Raw genomic sequence first — 14,674 nt, forward strand, 5'->3', positions numbered from 1 at the left:
TCCAAGAAACTCGATTCAAGCATAGGAATCGATTGGCACTCGAACCGGAGTGATATCTGCTCGGTAAAGCATGCTTTTGTAGAGGATGGGGCACTTCGAGGACCTTCTAGGCGGCCAGGATGCGCGCCTATGCACCGCATACTATCGAGATTGGTGTCAAAATGACCGTCTTGAAGAGACGAATCGAATGAGCCCACTACCAAGTTGATCAGACGTCATTTAGCCGTCGTTTGTAGATGATTTAGCACTTCTTGGCCTCGAGCAGGATGAAGGAGCCCGATTTCGGCGTGGCACCATATCCAGATCGATAGAGCACCCCCGAAAACATAAAGTAAGACTATTATTTCGTTTTCATCACAAAGTGCAAGGTTGGCCTGTTTTTTGTCCCTTAACGTCCCCACTAAAGTGGTGTGTAGAAACACACTGACGTCATACAATAGCTCCGATTTCACTAAAAAAAATTCTTCTGAGCACTGACTGTAACACGGTATGGATGAGGCGTGTTAATAGACTATTCTAGTCGTGGCTGAGTGAAGAACAAGAAGAATCACAAAAGACGCCATTTAGGGCATTTAAAGTGAATATATTTGATGAAATATGTTGCATTTACTATACTAGGGGTACGCGCCGTTCAGTCTGGGCGCGTAGTGTGGCTGAGCGATGCGAATTGACATTTTTTGTGCACTTTGGACTTTGCTTGATTAGACGAAATGTCCATCTTATGGGCTCATATTCAGTGAACTTTAGACCAGGGGTTCAAATGGAAGTGATTTTCGTCATCAGAACACCAAAAACTGCTGAAATCAATGTCAAACTCGATTTAAAAATTTTGGTCCAAAATTGGTCAAAATTCGGTTAAATGTGAGTCTGGGAAAAGTTTGAAGGTCATTTTTGAGTTCAGCACAACAAAAACTGCAGGAAACAATGTAAAACTCAACATGAAAATTTTGGTCCAAAATGATCTAATTTGCGATGAGAATATAAGTCTGGAGTCGAAACGAAAGTGATTTTCGTTATCAGCACACCAAAAACTGCTGGAATCAATGTCAAACTCGATTTAAAAATTTTGGTCCAAAATTGGTCAAAATTCGGGTAAGTGTGAGTCTGGGAAAATTTTGGAAGTCATTTTCGAGTTCAGCACACAAAAAACTGCAGGAAACAATATAAAACTTGACTTGAAATTTTTGGTCCAAAATGACCTAATATGGGATGAAAATATAGGTCTGGTGTTAAAATGGGAGTTATTTTCGTTATCAGCACTCAAAAAACTGCAAGAATCACTGTACAATTAATTATAAAAAATTTAACAAAAAAATCGGTTAAATTTTGGGTTAGGGGACAATTAAGATGTCAATATTGAGGTCAGCGCACTGAAAACTACAGGGAAATACATAAATCTCAACTTGGAGAGTTTTGCCCCAAATTGCGTAGCTCTAGATGAAAATGTAGGATTGGCATTGAAATAAATGTAGTTTTTGTGACCAGTACACTGCAAACTACATACAATACTTAAAAGTCAATTTCTGTATATTGTTCCTATTTGTCTTCATGAAGCACCCTCTGTCGTCACCAATTCCCTGATGCCACACCAAAGCGAATCCCTCAGTCGAGTAAAATTCAATTGCCAACATTGAATCGCTTAATTGGCTACTCGTATGCTTGGGTCACTATTCGATAACTCTTTTTCCTTAACTAATGAACTCACAATTTTATAAGTTATATTTATGAAACATTTTGTTATTCTTTCATTGTGAACCAGTGAATAAAACAATATTGGTTGGAACATGTTATCACAGTAAATATTAAGAGAGTCAGTTTAGGGTAGGCTGATCTAAACCAGTTAACGGGGACAAATTATTGTCAAATCCAGTGATTCGTCACATAGAGTCCAATGCCAAGGCTACCCAAGGCTTAATGAACCGACATAATTTATCTTACTCATGTAAACATTACTGAGTAGTACCAGTTACATTAACTTTGGTGAAGTTAAAGGAATCGTCTCACTAAATCCAATCACCAATTCACTCACCGCTCAAAACCTGAGTCGTCTCTTTGAAACCAATATCAATTCAAACTCTATTAGGATTAAATATACACAACCATATATTGATTCTATTAATAAACTCATGTTAGTACTTTTGGACTCTTGTCAGCTTGCAGCATTGCAATAGAATGAATTTCTCGAGTCCAAACTAAGTATGCCTGCCAATTTCAACACAAGTTATTTATGCATTTCCCTGATTTCCTCTAGTTTGAAAATTTTAAAAAGAGGATGACACTAGAATGAAATAAGAAGATGCACTCAATACAAAAGGTCAAAATAAAAACATCCGTTTTACAAAGCTTTGTCAAAGTGCACTGACCTAAAGATGATTCCCCTCTGACAGGGGAGGGGGGAGAGGGGAACGAAACACGTAAATCATTTTCGAATCCATTTTCCATATTTCGCTGTGTTGGTGTTCCAAAATGGTTTTAATCATTCTAGAATGTTGAAAAACTAAGGCCGATCTCATTTCCAAACCCTTCTGCTCTTTATTTCGTTTTATTTGCTTATTTGCTTAAGTCCCGTATTTGAGAGCCGCGGACCCGCAGGTATGAGAAATTGGTAAGCGCTGCCGCGCTGCCAACCTAACCACGCTAATGACCTGATTCAAAAATATGTTTTGAATATTTCAAACGATACTAAACAACGATTTGAAACAAACTCGTGTTGGGGGGTACTAAGGCGACGTTAAATACGAAATCTTGAAACTATAGCCACTGTAGTTGCTGAGAATCGTTGGTGAGTACAAACAGACTCACAGACAGACAGACAGACAGACAGACGCACGACCAGTCACTTTTCAGCGCGCCCAAACACGGCAAGGGCTTCGCTAACGCTCAGCCAAAAATATTTCAATTAACTTCTACCAAGCAAGGGGACTTAAACATTTGAAGTAAAAGTGCGAAAAAGTACATTTTTGTGATTCTTCTTGTTCTTCACTCAGCCACGACTAGAATAGTCTATCGAAATTTTGAGCCATGTTGACCGAAAACCCGTCAGTTTTGCATCTAGGCGCGTCTTCTACTTTATAGACCCCTGTTAAAAAAATATTGTCGAAATCGGAGTGAATGCCCTGTATTCCCTTGTACATAGAAAGTGAGGTTTCCTGTGCATTTTTACCGTCACTTTCTTCATTTCTCCTTAGAGTGTAACGGACATTGGCTTCCCTCTGCCCACACTGTTAAAAAAATTCTGAAAATTCAGACCTTTTTTGTAAGACTTAATGGTCTGAAATTATAATTAAGAACATTTTCTGAAAATTTGACCTAAGTCATGAAATTTCAGATCCAATCTACTGAAAATTCATTTCAGACTTAAGGGTCTGATAATTTTGAACGATTCTGAAAAGTCAGACTTCATTTTAGACTGAATCGGAATTTAAGATTGCATTCTGAAAATTCAGACAGCTTCACCTTGAAAGTAAGACCGCCTACCGCCGAGAAAACGTTTCAAAAATATTCCATAATTAAAATCAATTGGCATTTGATCAGTATCCCAGGGGATGCTTTATAAAGCGGCAATACTTCATGTGCTTTTCAGAAGTTGAAAACAGTGCTCGCAGTGGAGTGGCGGGCCGACGAACAGAGCGACCAGGTAGTGGTCCCCGGGACCCTCACGTGGCGTTGTAGCCGAATGGTAGCGAGCGGGGCTCACAAGCTAAGATTCGTTGGTTCGAACCCGACCAGTGACGAAGGAAAATGAACTTCCGGTACAGTTCATACAAAGCTTGTTGCCTCGTCTAGTATCAGAGGTGGCTGTTAAATGTACTTTATTTTTTAAGTTATTGAACTATCCCCTCGTTTTGAATTAAGTTAAGTCTCTGAAATTTCAGACCAATGTTCTGAATGAAAATTCAGAGTAGTGCTCCGATTTCCACATCTGAATTTTCAGACTCGAACTTTTCTGAAACTTTAAGTCTGAATTTGCAGACCACCTTATACAAAAAAAAAAACTTCAAAACGTTAAGTCTGAATTTTCAGAATTTTTTTTTAACAGCCCCGGACAGCCAGGACCTGCTGCTGCACTGCCAAGCGCCCTGTGGGCAGCTGCTGCTGTGCGAGCACGCGTGCAGCGGCACGTGCGGCTCGTGTCTGCAGGGCCGCTTCCATGCCACCTGCACGGCCAAGTGTGAGCGGCCGCTCATCTGCGGACACTTGTAAGCGCCAAGGGATTCACCTGTGTTGCCTGCAAACACTGGTGAAACAAAGGCATTGAAACTGAGTCCTTCGTTCACGGCGTGGAACGCACCGGTGAAACTGAAGCGTAGTTCTATGCTTGATTCAAGCATACAACTACGCTTGAAGACTTTACGCTTGACGTCAAGCGTAGAGAAGAAATTCTCCCATGCATTTAGATAGGCGGGAGAGGGGCAAAATGGAGAACTATGCTTGAAGCCGAGCGTAGTTCTACTACGCTTGAAGAAAGGCGTAAAACTACGCTTGAGTTCTACCAGTGCGGCGTGACGTTTAATCAGTAGGCGGCAACGGCCTAGGGAGCCCGTGAAGCTATGCTCGAGCGAGGTGCAGCGGTTACTTATTTTGCTTCGATTGTAAGATCTAGGCCGTTGATTGCCAAACGCTTTGCACAGATCAAAAGAGCACAAAATTTGGGGTGCGTTAGGCCTAAGAGACTGCCCGATACTTCCAATTCAACCGAACACAAGGGTGGAAACCTTTACATCAACATGGCGCATACGAGTTTTTTCCTAAAATTTTATGATTTCCCGTGTTTTTTTTTATGTTTTTACTGCACCTGAATATAAGGTAAGGTGGGAGCTTTGAGAAGGACAATTAGCCTAATGCACCCTAAATTTCAAGCCCTTTCCATCGGTGCAAAGCGTTTTGAAAAACACAGTCTAGTTTTCAAAAACTCGAAGAAGTGCGCAACCTCTGCACTGACGGCGCGAGCATCGCTTCACGCTCTCCCTAGGCCGTTGCCACCCCCTGGATTAATGCCCTTGGGAAGGACCTGAATTGGTTTTGGACTTGTAGGCAAACGTTTAGTGCCCTTATCCAAAGGCATAATTTTGACTCACGTGTGAAATACTGTATATGTCCTTAAGGGCATAAATTTTATGCCTTTGTTTTACCAGTGCTCTCGATGTCGGGTGTCCGCAGTACAGTTTATGTTTGTTCCCAGGTGCAAAGAGCCGTGCGCAGTCAGCTGCCCACCTTGCAACCAGCCTTGCTCCGTGGAATGTGCACACTCCGTCTGCAAATCTCGCTGTGGCGAACCCTGTATGCCGTGCCAGGTTTGTTTACAACGAAGAAACCCCTTGCATCCTGAATTCGAAGGAAGTCTCTGGTTGACTTCTATCGTCGACAGTTTCAGCTTACACCAGAATTTCGTTTTAAATGACTGAACAACCGTCCTTAAGAATTTTCCGTAGACTTTAGTTCCAATGCTAGAGGTTTCTGAAATACCGACTTCTTATTGTCATTGACTTACAAAAAATCAAAACAAACCACTTTCTCTTTGTCAAAATTATTCGGATCTTCGAATAAAATTATTAAAGGACCCTCCGAAAAAAAAAAAAGAATTGTTCGTTAAATGTCAATGGTAAATGCTCCCATTAGAAAACATGTGGCAGGAAGCATGAGGCAGTATGCTGCACACTGTAACAGTATAAGGGAGTATGGGGCGATTTGTAACAGATTTCGGAATTCGCTATACAAAATAAAGAACATTCTGCATATCGGTGTCAAACTTGTGCCAGTTGAGCAGTCTGGCCCTTCATCTAGACTGTGCAGCTCCATTGGATCAATCTGGAGTCCGTAATCTTTGAAATCTAAGACGTTTTTCAAACCCTTGCATGCTGTTACGAATCGCCCCAGCATGGGGCGATTTGTAACAGCCATGGGGCTTTTCATAACATCCTCCACATTAAATGAAACGTCGTCGGGAATGTTATCTCCTCCACCAGTTGTTCTTCGGGTGTCCTGCAGACGTCTTAAAATCTACATTACAAGCTGTCGTTGACCGCCTCCGCATTAACTGATCGGCTATGTCAATCCTAACCTCACTTTTTTCAATTTTAGATAAAGAATAGAATAACTCGCTTTAAAATGCATTTCGAGCTGTGTAAATAAATTGGAATAAGGCAGCAGATGATTCGAGAAAAAATTCAGGCATTTAATTGCTAAAACTACTTAAATTCTTGTTTTTATACGGGTCTGTTACGAATCACCCCAAATGCCTGTTACGCAAGAAATACGTCCCTAACTATCACTGGACAAATTAAAAGCAACTTATACCACGTGGTTACATTGTAAAGGGGTCACGCTTCAAGGCCCCAACGGTGCTTCGATGGTGATTCGTACCTGGGGAGCCTCAGACAGAAACTTCCTAGAACTCAAAATAAAAGATTTTTCCTGTTTGCCGAAATTTCGGTGTACCCTATATTTCAGACGCCCTCCAAAACTATACCCTGAGCACCGATCACATCCGCTTCGATTGTTCAAGGACCCTGTACTTGAAGCGAAAGAGGGGCCATACTCAGATTTTCCTCTGCTCCCTCCACTTAAATTAATAAACGCATTTGTTACGAATCGCCCCTGTTACAAATCGCCCCATACTCCCTTACTGTTATACTGGTAACCAGAGTGTGCTAACTTCACTTTGTCAACTGACTTTATTCCTGTATCTCGAAAACGACTGGAGATGGAAAAGTTATTCATATGGATGACCCCATCTAAAAATGAATTTCAGGTGGGGTCATACCTATGAATAACTTTACTATCTCTAGTCGTATACGAGATACATGAATGTTAGCGCACTCTGTTGGTAACATTAATGTTTAATTACTTATGTTTGGCTGAAAACTCAACTTTACAATACCCTACATTATTATAGTTGCAATTTGAACTTAAGCACCTTTACGGTTCGTTCGAAATTGCGTTTCAAGGTGATCACACGCTGATGTACACGTGTTTTATGAGTTTATTCCGAAGCTACCTTTTCTTCCGTAGGAGCCGTGCATGCGAAACTGCATTCACCGCAAATGTGGCGTGTCATGTGGCTCAATCTGCCCCGAAGAACCTTGCAGCCTGCCTTGCTCGAAAACTGTTGAGAAGTGCGGCCACAACTGCGTTGGCTTGTGTGGCGACACCTGCCTGTGCAAAGAATGCAATAAAGACAAGTTTGAAATATTTTTCGGTAGAGAAGATGAAGAAGATGCAAGGTGAGTAGTATGTGGAAACACAACTCAAAATTTGGCACTTTCGCCGTCACGCATTTTGCGGACAGGTTGCGGGCAAGGCAATCCGGGAATTCTTGCCAGTCGCACCAGGGCGGCTTCAAAGACTAGCCGATAAAAGGGGGCTAGGGACTGGGACCATGTTATGCTTTTTGCCAACTTTTGAGGCAGGCAACGGTTCCTGGTTTTCCCAGGAACGTCCTGCAAACCGCTTTATGTCTTTACTGAAGGCTACCTGAGGAAACCAGGAAACCGCGGTACGAAATGAAACTGAACGTGTGCAGGTTTATCATACTCCCCGATTGTCAACACATCTTTGAGTCCTGGGGGCTGGACAACTGGATGCTGGCGGATGGCGACGGCGACGGTGAAATCATCCTGAAGGTACGAGCCTCGAGACGGTTCACCGATCCAAAGTATTGCGCGTTAGTAGGTATAGTGCAGTAGCTGTAAACTTTCTATGCTGTGCCGTTTCGAGGGCTGAGTTATCTCTGGTTATTGCAAAGTAAATAGAAGTGAAAAAGGGTACAATATTTGCTTCAGAAGCTTAACTTTTTAAAACCTGTCTGTTGTATGAGCAAATTTCTCTAGCTGCGTGTCCACTCCAAGCGTCGCATGACCTTTCCAGTTCTAGAAAATGCAGGTTTTCAAGATTTCAGTTGTTTGTCCCAAATCCTCACGTCAAACCAGAATTTTCTCAAGTGCCAGCAGGTAGCAAAATAAACCACATATGACAGGAAAATGATAGCTCTGACTTTTGTTTTGATATCTTAGCTTCAAGGGCAAAATTGGACCAAATGCCGCAAACTTTCTTAATTTTGATAAAACCTATAAACAACCTTAACGAAATAATGTTTACTGCTCAAAGGCTGAAATCTGCCGGCGGCAATGCTTTCATTTCCTGATTTCTATGCCGTTTTAACTGCACTGTTATTCAAATTGCGATAACCACCGTATATATTTTGCAATAAAAAACTTATCACATTTTTTTTGCTGTAATGACAATTAAATATCTGCAATAAAAAATTTATAGCTAAATTTTGCAATAAAGTATCACATTTTTGCGATAATGACTACAAAGAAAATGCAATAAAAAGTTATCGCAGAAAAAAATGTGATAAAAGTTACTACAAAACGCTCTATTATCGCAAAAATTATGGGGTGGTTATTGCAAAAAAAGTGCAATAACAAAATTATCGCACTCCAGGATGCGATAAATCGTGGGAATCGCAAACTCGGTTTTATCGCAAAAATTTGTAGTAAAAGTATCGCAAAATGAATGACAGTGTGCCAGTTAAAGAACGTAGGCAGGGAAAATCTAGTTCTTTCTCAAACACGACTGTAACGTTCACGCTAATAATTTAGGAACCTTCATAATTTAGGAACCAATGGCAGTAGCGACCCCTGTCTTCAGGACTGAATGCATCTTATAGTGATTGAATTGTGATACCACTATCAGCTTTTTGCCAGAAAGTTCACTTAACCTTTGCTAGTTTTGGACTTCTTAGTGGGCATATTACATCTGCAAAGTTCGAAACTCCTTGGTCCACTACTAAGAAAAAACAGTTCCAACCAAACCTCAACGTTACGTGACATTGGCGTGGACTTATTGGAAACTTGTAACCTTGTTTCTGCGAAGGTGTGTCCAATGTGCAAGACTCCGGTGCTGAAAAGTCAAAGGTACAGCAACGTTGTGAAGCGGAAGGCATTCGACGTCTCCAAAGTCAAGTCCAAGGTTTATGGCAACTGGGCTACCATTCAACCGGCTACTGAGAACGCCTTACGAGCACTGAACGAAGTACTGCCTTTTCCTAACGGTACGTGACGGTGGTCTGTCTGTCTGTCTCATGTAGTGTGCCGGTTTTCGACTTATCAAAATTCAAGATGGCCTTTAAAGATGCCTACGCAACTGCCCTACTGCTCTTATACTTGCCGTAAAAAAGCATCTTACGTTAGTCAATTCGCACGCAGTTCGATTTTGGGTAGAATGAAGCTATCATTCTTACAACCGACGCATTTTGTTTCCTCTTGTGTTTCAGGCTTCGAGGCAGCCAGTCATCTTGTTACCACCATTGAAAGCATGCTACAGAATGTGAAGAAGGATTTTCCAGACCCAAAGAACCTAACGGGCACAAGGAAGAAGCCATCTCGTAGTTGGACCGAGATTCGGAACGTGGAACAGTTTTCCGTCATTCTGAAAAACCTCAGCAAAATTGTTGCGGATGCTTTCTATCAACCAGCATCGCAACTACTGAAGCTCAGTAACTCCGGCCAAGTTGAGATACAGCTATTTGTTGAAACCCTGTGCCGCAACATAAGCGCTAGGAACCTAGTGCGTATGAGCGCCCAGGAGGTAAGCAGCATCTTGTTTTACCATCATCAAAGTATGAAATATTATGTGTATTCAACCCAAATGGTCGGGGTGAATTCAACCGTTATTTAGTCAACCCCTCCCATGAGACGTACAGTATCCCCGTACAACAAAAAAGTGGCTTGAGGAAGGCTATACGATGTCTCAGAAATAGCCATCCTCCCGTCAACCTCAGACCGTCTCTAGACATCGAGGATGTCTCCAGAAGGACCTTTGGATTTGTAGCGTTGAGTTGTCTTGTCCAAAGAATCACCAAATTGTGCCAAAAGTTTATCAGAGCACAGCGGCATGGGGTATGAACTTGATCTGTGGCTTGTTCTCGTTGCTGATAGAAACGACATGAGGTCAACCTTAACCTCGAAACGCTAGTTACGAAATACGATCCTCCTCGCGCGCCATAAACAGTTAGGGTCTTTCTCACGCAGCAATTAATGACGATACTTTTATTAAGAGGGGTCGAAGTCATCACTCATTCAGTTGAGCCTTCCATGTGCCCGTCTCCCTCTCGGATTGAAAAAGCCAAACATTGTGGTTGCCCAGAAGTCTTTTTCTTTTTTAATTTATTTATCAGAATATTTTACGCTGTTTTAATAAAATTCTTATGCACAGGCCTCTGATGTGAACACTGAGCTGCTTCGCTTGCAAAGGTTAGCATTTTTGTGCCAAGTCGAAAATGGCTCTGGTGCCAGCCGCTTCACGGCCGGCGAAAGGGAGATGCTTTACTCTGTCTCCAACATAATCAGGAGCATCAGGCCGTATGCCAAGGTAAGCGCACCTTTAACGCACGGTAATAACGGAACCTGGTTTTCCCAGGAACTGCCTGGAAATCGCCTATGTCTCCACCCTAGGCCTTCTGGGAAAACCAGGTTCCGTTTTTACCGTGCGCATTTCTACAATTTTGTACTTGCTCTCGCACAGTTTTGATCTTGCGAACTTTTTCGTACTACTAGGGACATTTTTTCTGGCTGCAAGGAAAACATCGTAAAAGTACGCTTAAATTTTAAGTCAGCTCGAGCGATCATGCTATATAGTGAATTCAAAGAATTGAAAATTTGAGAGTCAGTAGGCTCCTAAGATAGTGACTTAAACACCTGCAAAGTTCCAAACCCGGGACCGGGCCAAATCAATGTTAATAGGAGATAAAATGTAGCTGAGAATAGCATTGCTGCGTATGGGAGTAGGGTTATGTTGCCCGTCTGAACCCGGCATGTTTCTTTTTTATAATACTTGAAGTGAAACCGATAAAAAGCATACATTTAATCGTATGTTCAGTCACTTTACTAAATGACAGAAAGAAAAGTGCGCGTCACCGGACTTATTAGTGAGAAAAGACATAAAATTGCGGTTTTAGCAGCCGACACTGAAGTCAAGTTCACAACTAAATTACGAGTTTTAATTCATGTCTTCCCTTTTCGGCAGCCTCACTGGCCCCAACGAATTTAATTCTTGGTGAAAAAAATAAAGTGGGACCTTTATATAATTTTTTTAAGGTCTGAAGACAGAATTTTGAAATTTCAACCCTCGCTTGACTTGTATGCCCCGCGCTTCTCTACAGGGTTTTAACATAGTAATCAAATGTTAAATTTACTGATTAACTTCTTCACACTCGTTTGTTTCACCCCGAAGGAGCAGGACGCTCTGATCAAGACGATGCTGGTGAACCTGGCCGAGAAGGCGAGCGTGTCCATCACGAAGGCCGAGATCCAGGCCGTGGTGGCGGCCATGGGCATGGGCCAGGGCCACTGGTACCAGTGCCCCAACGGCCACCCCTACTGCATCACGGAGTGCGGCGGCGCCATGCAGGAGGGGCATTGCAACGAGTGCGGTGCGCCCATCGGCGGGCGGGACCACCGACTGCGCTCCGACAACCGGCTGGCCACCAACATCGACGGAGCCACACGGCCGGCGTGGCCGACCGCCATGAACTACGGCTATTAGAACAACGCACTGCACTGTGGGCCAGAAGACCGGTACAACTTCACCTTCTTTGAAGTCGTCTATGGATGTCTTATAAAACTCAGATTGATGTTTACTGAACAAAAATTGTGAGGAATAAGAGCTTCAACTTGAGTAATCTGAAATAAAGTCATCTACTATTTTGTACAGTGTGACTATGTTTGCTCTGTCCGTGCTCTCCCATTACTTGTATGTCACAGAGGTAACCATTTCAGAATCGAAAAACACCTCTAATTTTTTCTGTAGCTCAGATGAACTCAGAAGCACATTTTCGACGATGACAGTCTTTTCTTGGGTTGGCACATAACAGCATTTTCCTGCAGTCTCTAACACTTTCAAACCTCGCATCCTTCAAGTTGGCAGCTTCAAACATAAGCTCAGGGTTCTGATGGTAGGTGCAAACATATATTTGATAAATTCCAGTACTTCCAGCTAAAACACAATCTTCAGGGCGCAACTCACAAAATTTTCTTCTTGAAGTTTGATTGCGTGAGTGCTTTTCATAAAATTTTGTATGTAAACATGCAAGTGTTGGAAGAACAAGTCTTCTTCACTCGTTTGCCTTGTTCAATGACACCGACAACATCTTTTGCCCCTGGTAGAGGGCGACTTATATCGTATCTGCAGTAGAATTTTAAAACTAAGTCAATCGTCTCTCGAGGGAGAGCACGTCCCACTCTGGAACTAGGAAAAGAAAATAATCCATTTTCTTGAACTATCTGCCGGCTTTTCCTTGCCATGTAATTTGAAACACCAAAAGTACTTTCAATTTTGGCATTTCCCCAGCTTTTCTGAACAACAGATAAGGCTAGGATTTTCTTATCTGGCTCAGGGTGGCTTTTAATAAATTCTTGAAGTTGGGAAATAATTTGCTTAAAATCTGCAGCGTCTGGATCTTCTCAACTTTGTCCTCCACTGAATTTAGTGAGAGCTGCTCTTAATTATTTCATCACTTTTTCACCATAGTTTTTCTACTTTGTCAACTTACGCTCAGATATAGGGGAAAATTCTAGAGATGACAGCCAAGTATTGACACCGTCAATGCTTTCTTTGAACGGTGAGTCGTCAGTCTTGACATTTTGAGAGCGGTTCAAAGAAACACTTGGGGATACACTGGGCAGGCTTGATTGGATACTTGGAGGTGAAACAGCTGCATCATGAACAGCGGAAGGTTTAAACTCTCTAGCTCTCTTCACCTCTCCTCCTTTTTCTTTAACACTTGAAAATTATTTTATCTTGCAAGACACAAATCTTTTTACTAACAAAAGTTCAATAATTTTTGCACTGTGTTACACTGAGTAAATTAGATGGGCTTCTTTGCTGGCGGATCAGCACCTGCTGAATGATGAACAGCGGAAGGTTTAAACTCTGTAGCTCTCTTCACCTCTTCTCCTTTTTCTTTAACACTTCCCTTCGGGCGCCCTCGACTGGTGCTGTGCCTTGCAGGCTTTGCCGCATTGGCTATGTTCCAGAGACATACTGCAGCAGCCACCACCTGACGGTGCTATCCAGGCCATCCAATTTGAATCTGAATATTGCGCCGCCGCAGGATGGAAGCAACATCCTGTTAGAAATTGTTTTGAACGAATCGCTCGTTCTCCCAAGCAAAAATTATAACTTTCTGCGGTTGACATTTTTGATTCGATGAAAACTCATGGCATATTTTGAGCCATAGTAGGTCCACTTTGTTTCATCTGCACCCAGTTGAAACCATATTTTTACATTAGAACCAAAATTATGCAGAACTAGGACTTTGTCTCAAGCTTGGAGGAATCTTTTTTCTTCATCGTTTTTCGTTCTCTTTTCAACGGTAGTCTCGGTTTTTCGATAGGACGAACCAGTCCCGAGATATCGGCCAAAATATATACAACCGTCACAAAACGTGAAAAAAGTTTCAAACTCCACTACTCCTACCCTTGAAGGAATTCGGCCAAAACATTTAAGGGTCCTTTCTAGGACGACTCGGACAACAATGTTTGAACGTTTGGTCGAGATCCGAAGATGTTGCTGATCGGGGCAGGTTGACTTTACGTGGAATGAACCTTTGGTCAAGATCGGACCACGGGAAGTCCTCGGATGGACGGACGAACGGACCAACAGCATGTATCATACTATATGCCCGTCCCTACGGTATTCCTTTTTACAAAAAAATACACGGGACGGGCCTAAAAGCCTGTGCCTGTGTCGTTTCATTGTGACCACTGACCACCAAAATCAAATTCATTTCCTGGCGTTTCCGGTAGAGAATCGTTACGGATTACGCCATTTCAATTTACTGTGTGCATTTACACCTCTCACCGACCCCGTTCAATGGGTAGCGCTCTTCTGGCATGCAAAATTTCAGCCTGATCGACTGGGCAAGCCGTTGAGAAATGCCGAGGGGCAAACAACTTCGTCAAAATTTGTACACCGTTATTTCAAATTCACGTTATTTCACGTTATTTCATTGTTATTTCAACGTTATTTCAAGGATATTTCAGCGTTATTTCGCGTTATTTCGTGTTATTTCACGTTATTTCGTGTTATTTCACGTTATTTCGCGCTATTTCACCGTTATTTCACGCAATTTCACGCTTATTTTGGCGTTATTTCAACGTTATTTCACCGTTATTTCACGTTATTTCACCGTTATTTCACGTTATTTCACGGAAAATGTACACCTAAATTCAAGTTGTTTGCCCCTCGAGAAATGCTGACACACGCGACCTGTGATGTTTTCAGGCTGTGCTATCGCTCAGGCATCACAGTTGACTAGAACGATTACGGCAGGCGTCCGTCACGGCTATTCCAACCCTCTCAGAAGTGAGCAGTGGGCCAGAAGATTGGTGGAGGCGGGAAAAACTTAAAACGCGTTTTGAGCTCCAGAGTCGCTTAAACAGGATTCAAACAAAACCCTAAATGTCGAACCAAACAAGTGACCCCACCAATGGATTCCTCGTTCGGAGGGCAATCCATTGGTGGGGTCACATGTTCGGTTCGAGTGTCATTTTGAGACTCAGGAGCTCAAAACGAGTCTAGAATTTTGGCCGCCTCCACCGGTCTTCCGCCTCCGACGCGGCTCTCCGCGCCACTGGGACGCCACCCGACGTTGTGACTGCTGCCAAGGCGT

The 14,674-nt window shown here is 42.5% G+C and overlaps 1 protein-coding gene across 1 annotated transcript in view; it reads left to right on the plus strand.

Annotated features, from left to right (window-relative positions):
* The window catches only part of LOC117646364 (NFX1-type zinc finger-containing protein 1-like), a 29,354-nt gene extending 17,634 nt beyond the window's left edge, over positions 1-11,720 (plus strand). Inside the window, exons 17-24 of the mRNA XM_034387245.1 lie at positions 4,040-4,199; positions 5,183-5,294; positions 7,012-7,223; positions 7,523-7,622; positions 8,878-9,055; positions 9,278-9,591; positions 10,219-10,374; positions 11,236-11,720. Of these exons, the coding sequence (XP_034243136.1) occupies positions 4,040-4,199; positions 5,183-5,294; positions 7,012-7,223; positions 7,523-7,622; positions 8,878-9,055; positions 9,278-9,591; positions 10,219-10,374; positions 11,236-11,547 (1,544 nt within the window). The 3' untranslated portion in view covers positions 11,548-11,720. The remainder of the gene's footprint in view (positions 1-4,039; positions 4,200-5,182; positions 5,295-7,011; positions 7,224-7,522; positions 7,623-8,877; positions 9,056-9,277; positions 9,592-10,218; positions 10,375-11,235) is intronic.
* The last annotated feature ends 2,954 nt before the right edge of the window (positions 11,721-14,674 follow it).

The sequence above is a fragment of the Thrips palmi genome, unplaced genomic scaffold, assembly GCF_012932325.1.
Source record: "Thrips palmi isolate BJ-2018 unplaced genomic scaffold, TpBJ-2018v1 HiC_scaffold_19, whole genome shotgun sequence".
NCBI classification, from domain to species: Eukaryota; Metazoa; Arthropoda; class Insecta; order Thysanoptera; family Thripidae; genus Thrips; species Thrips palmi.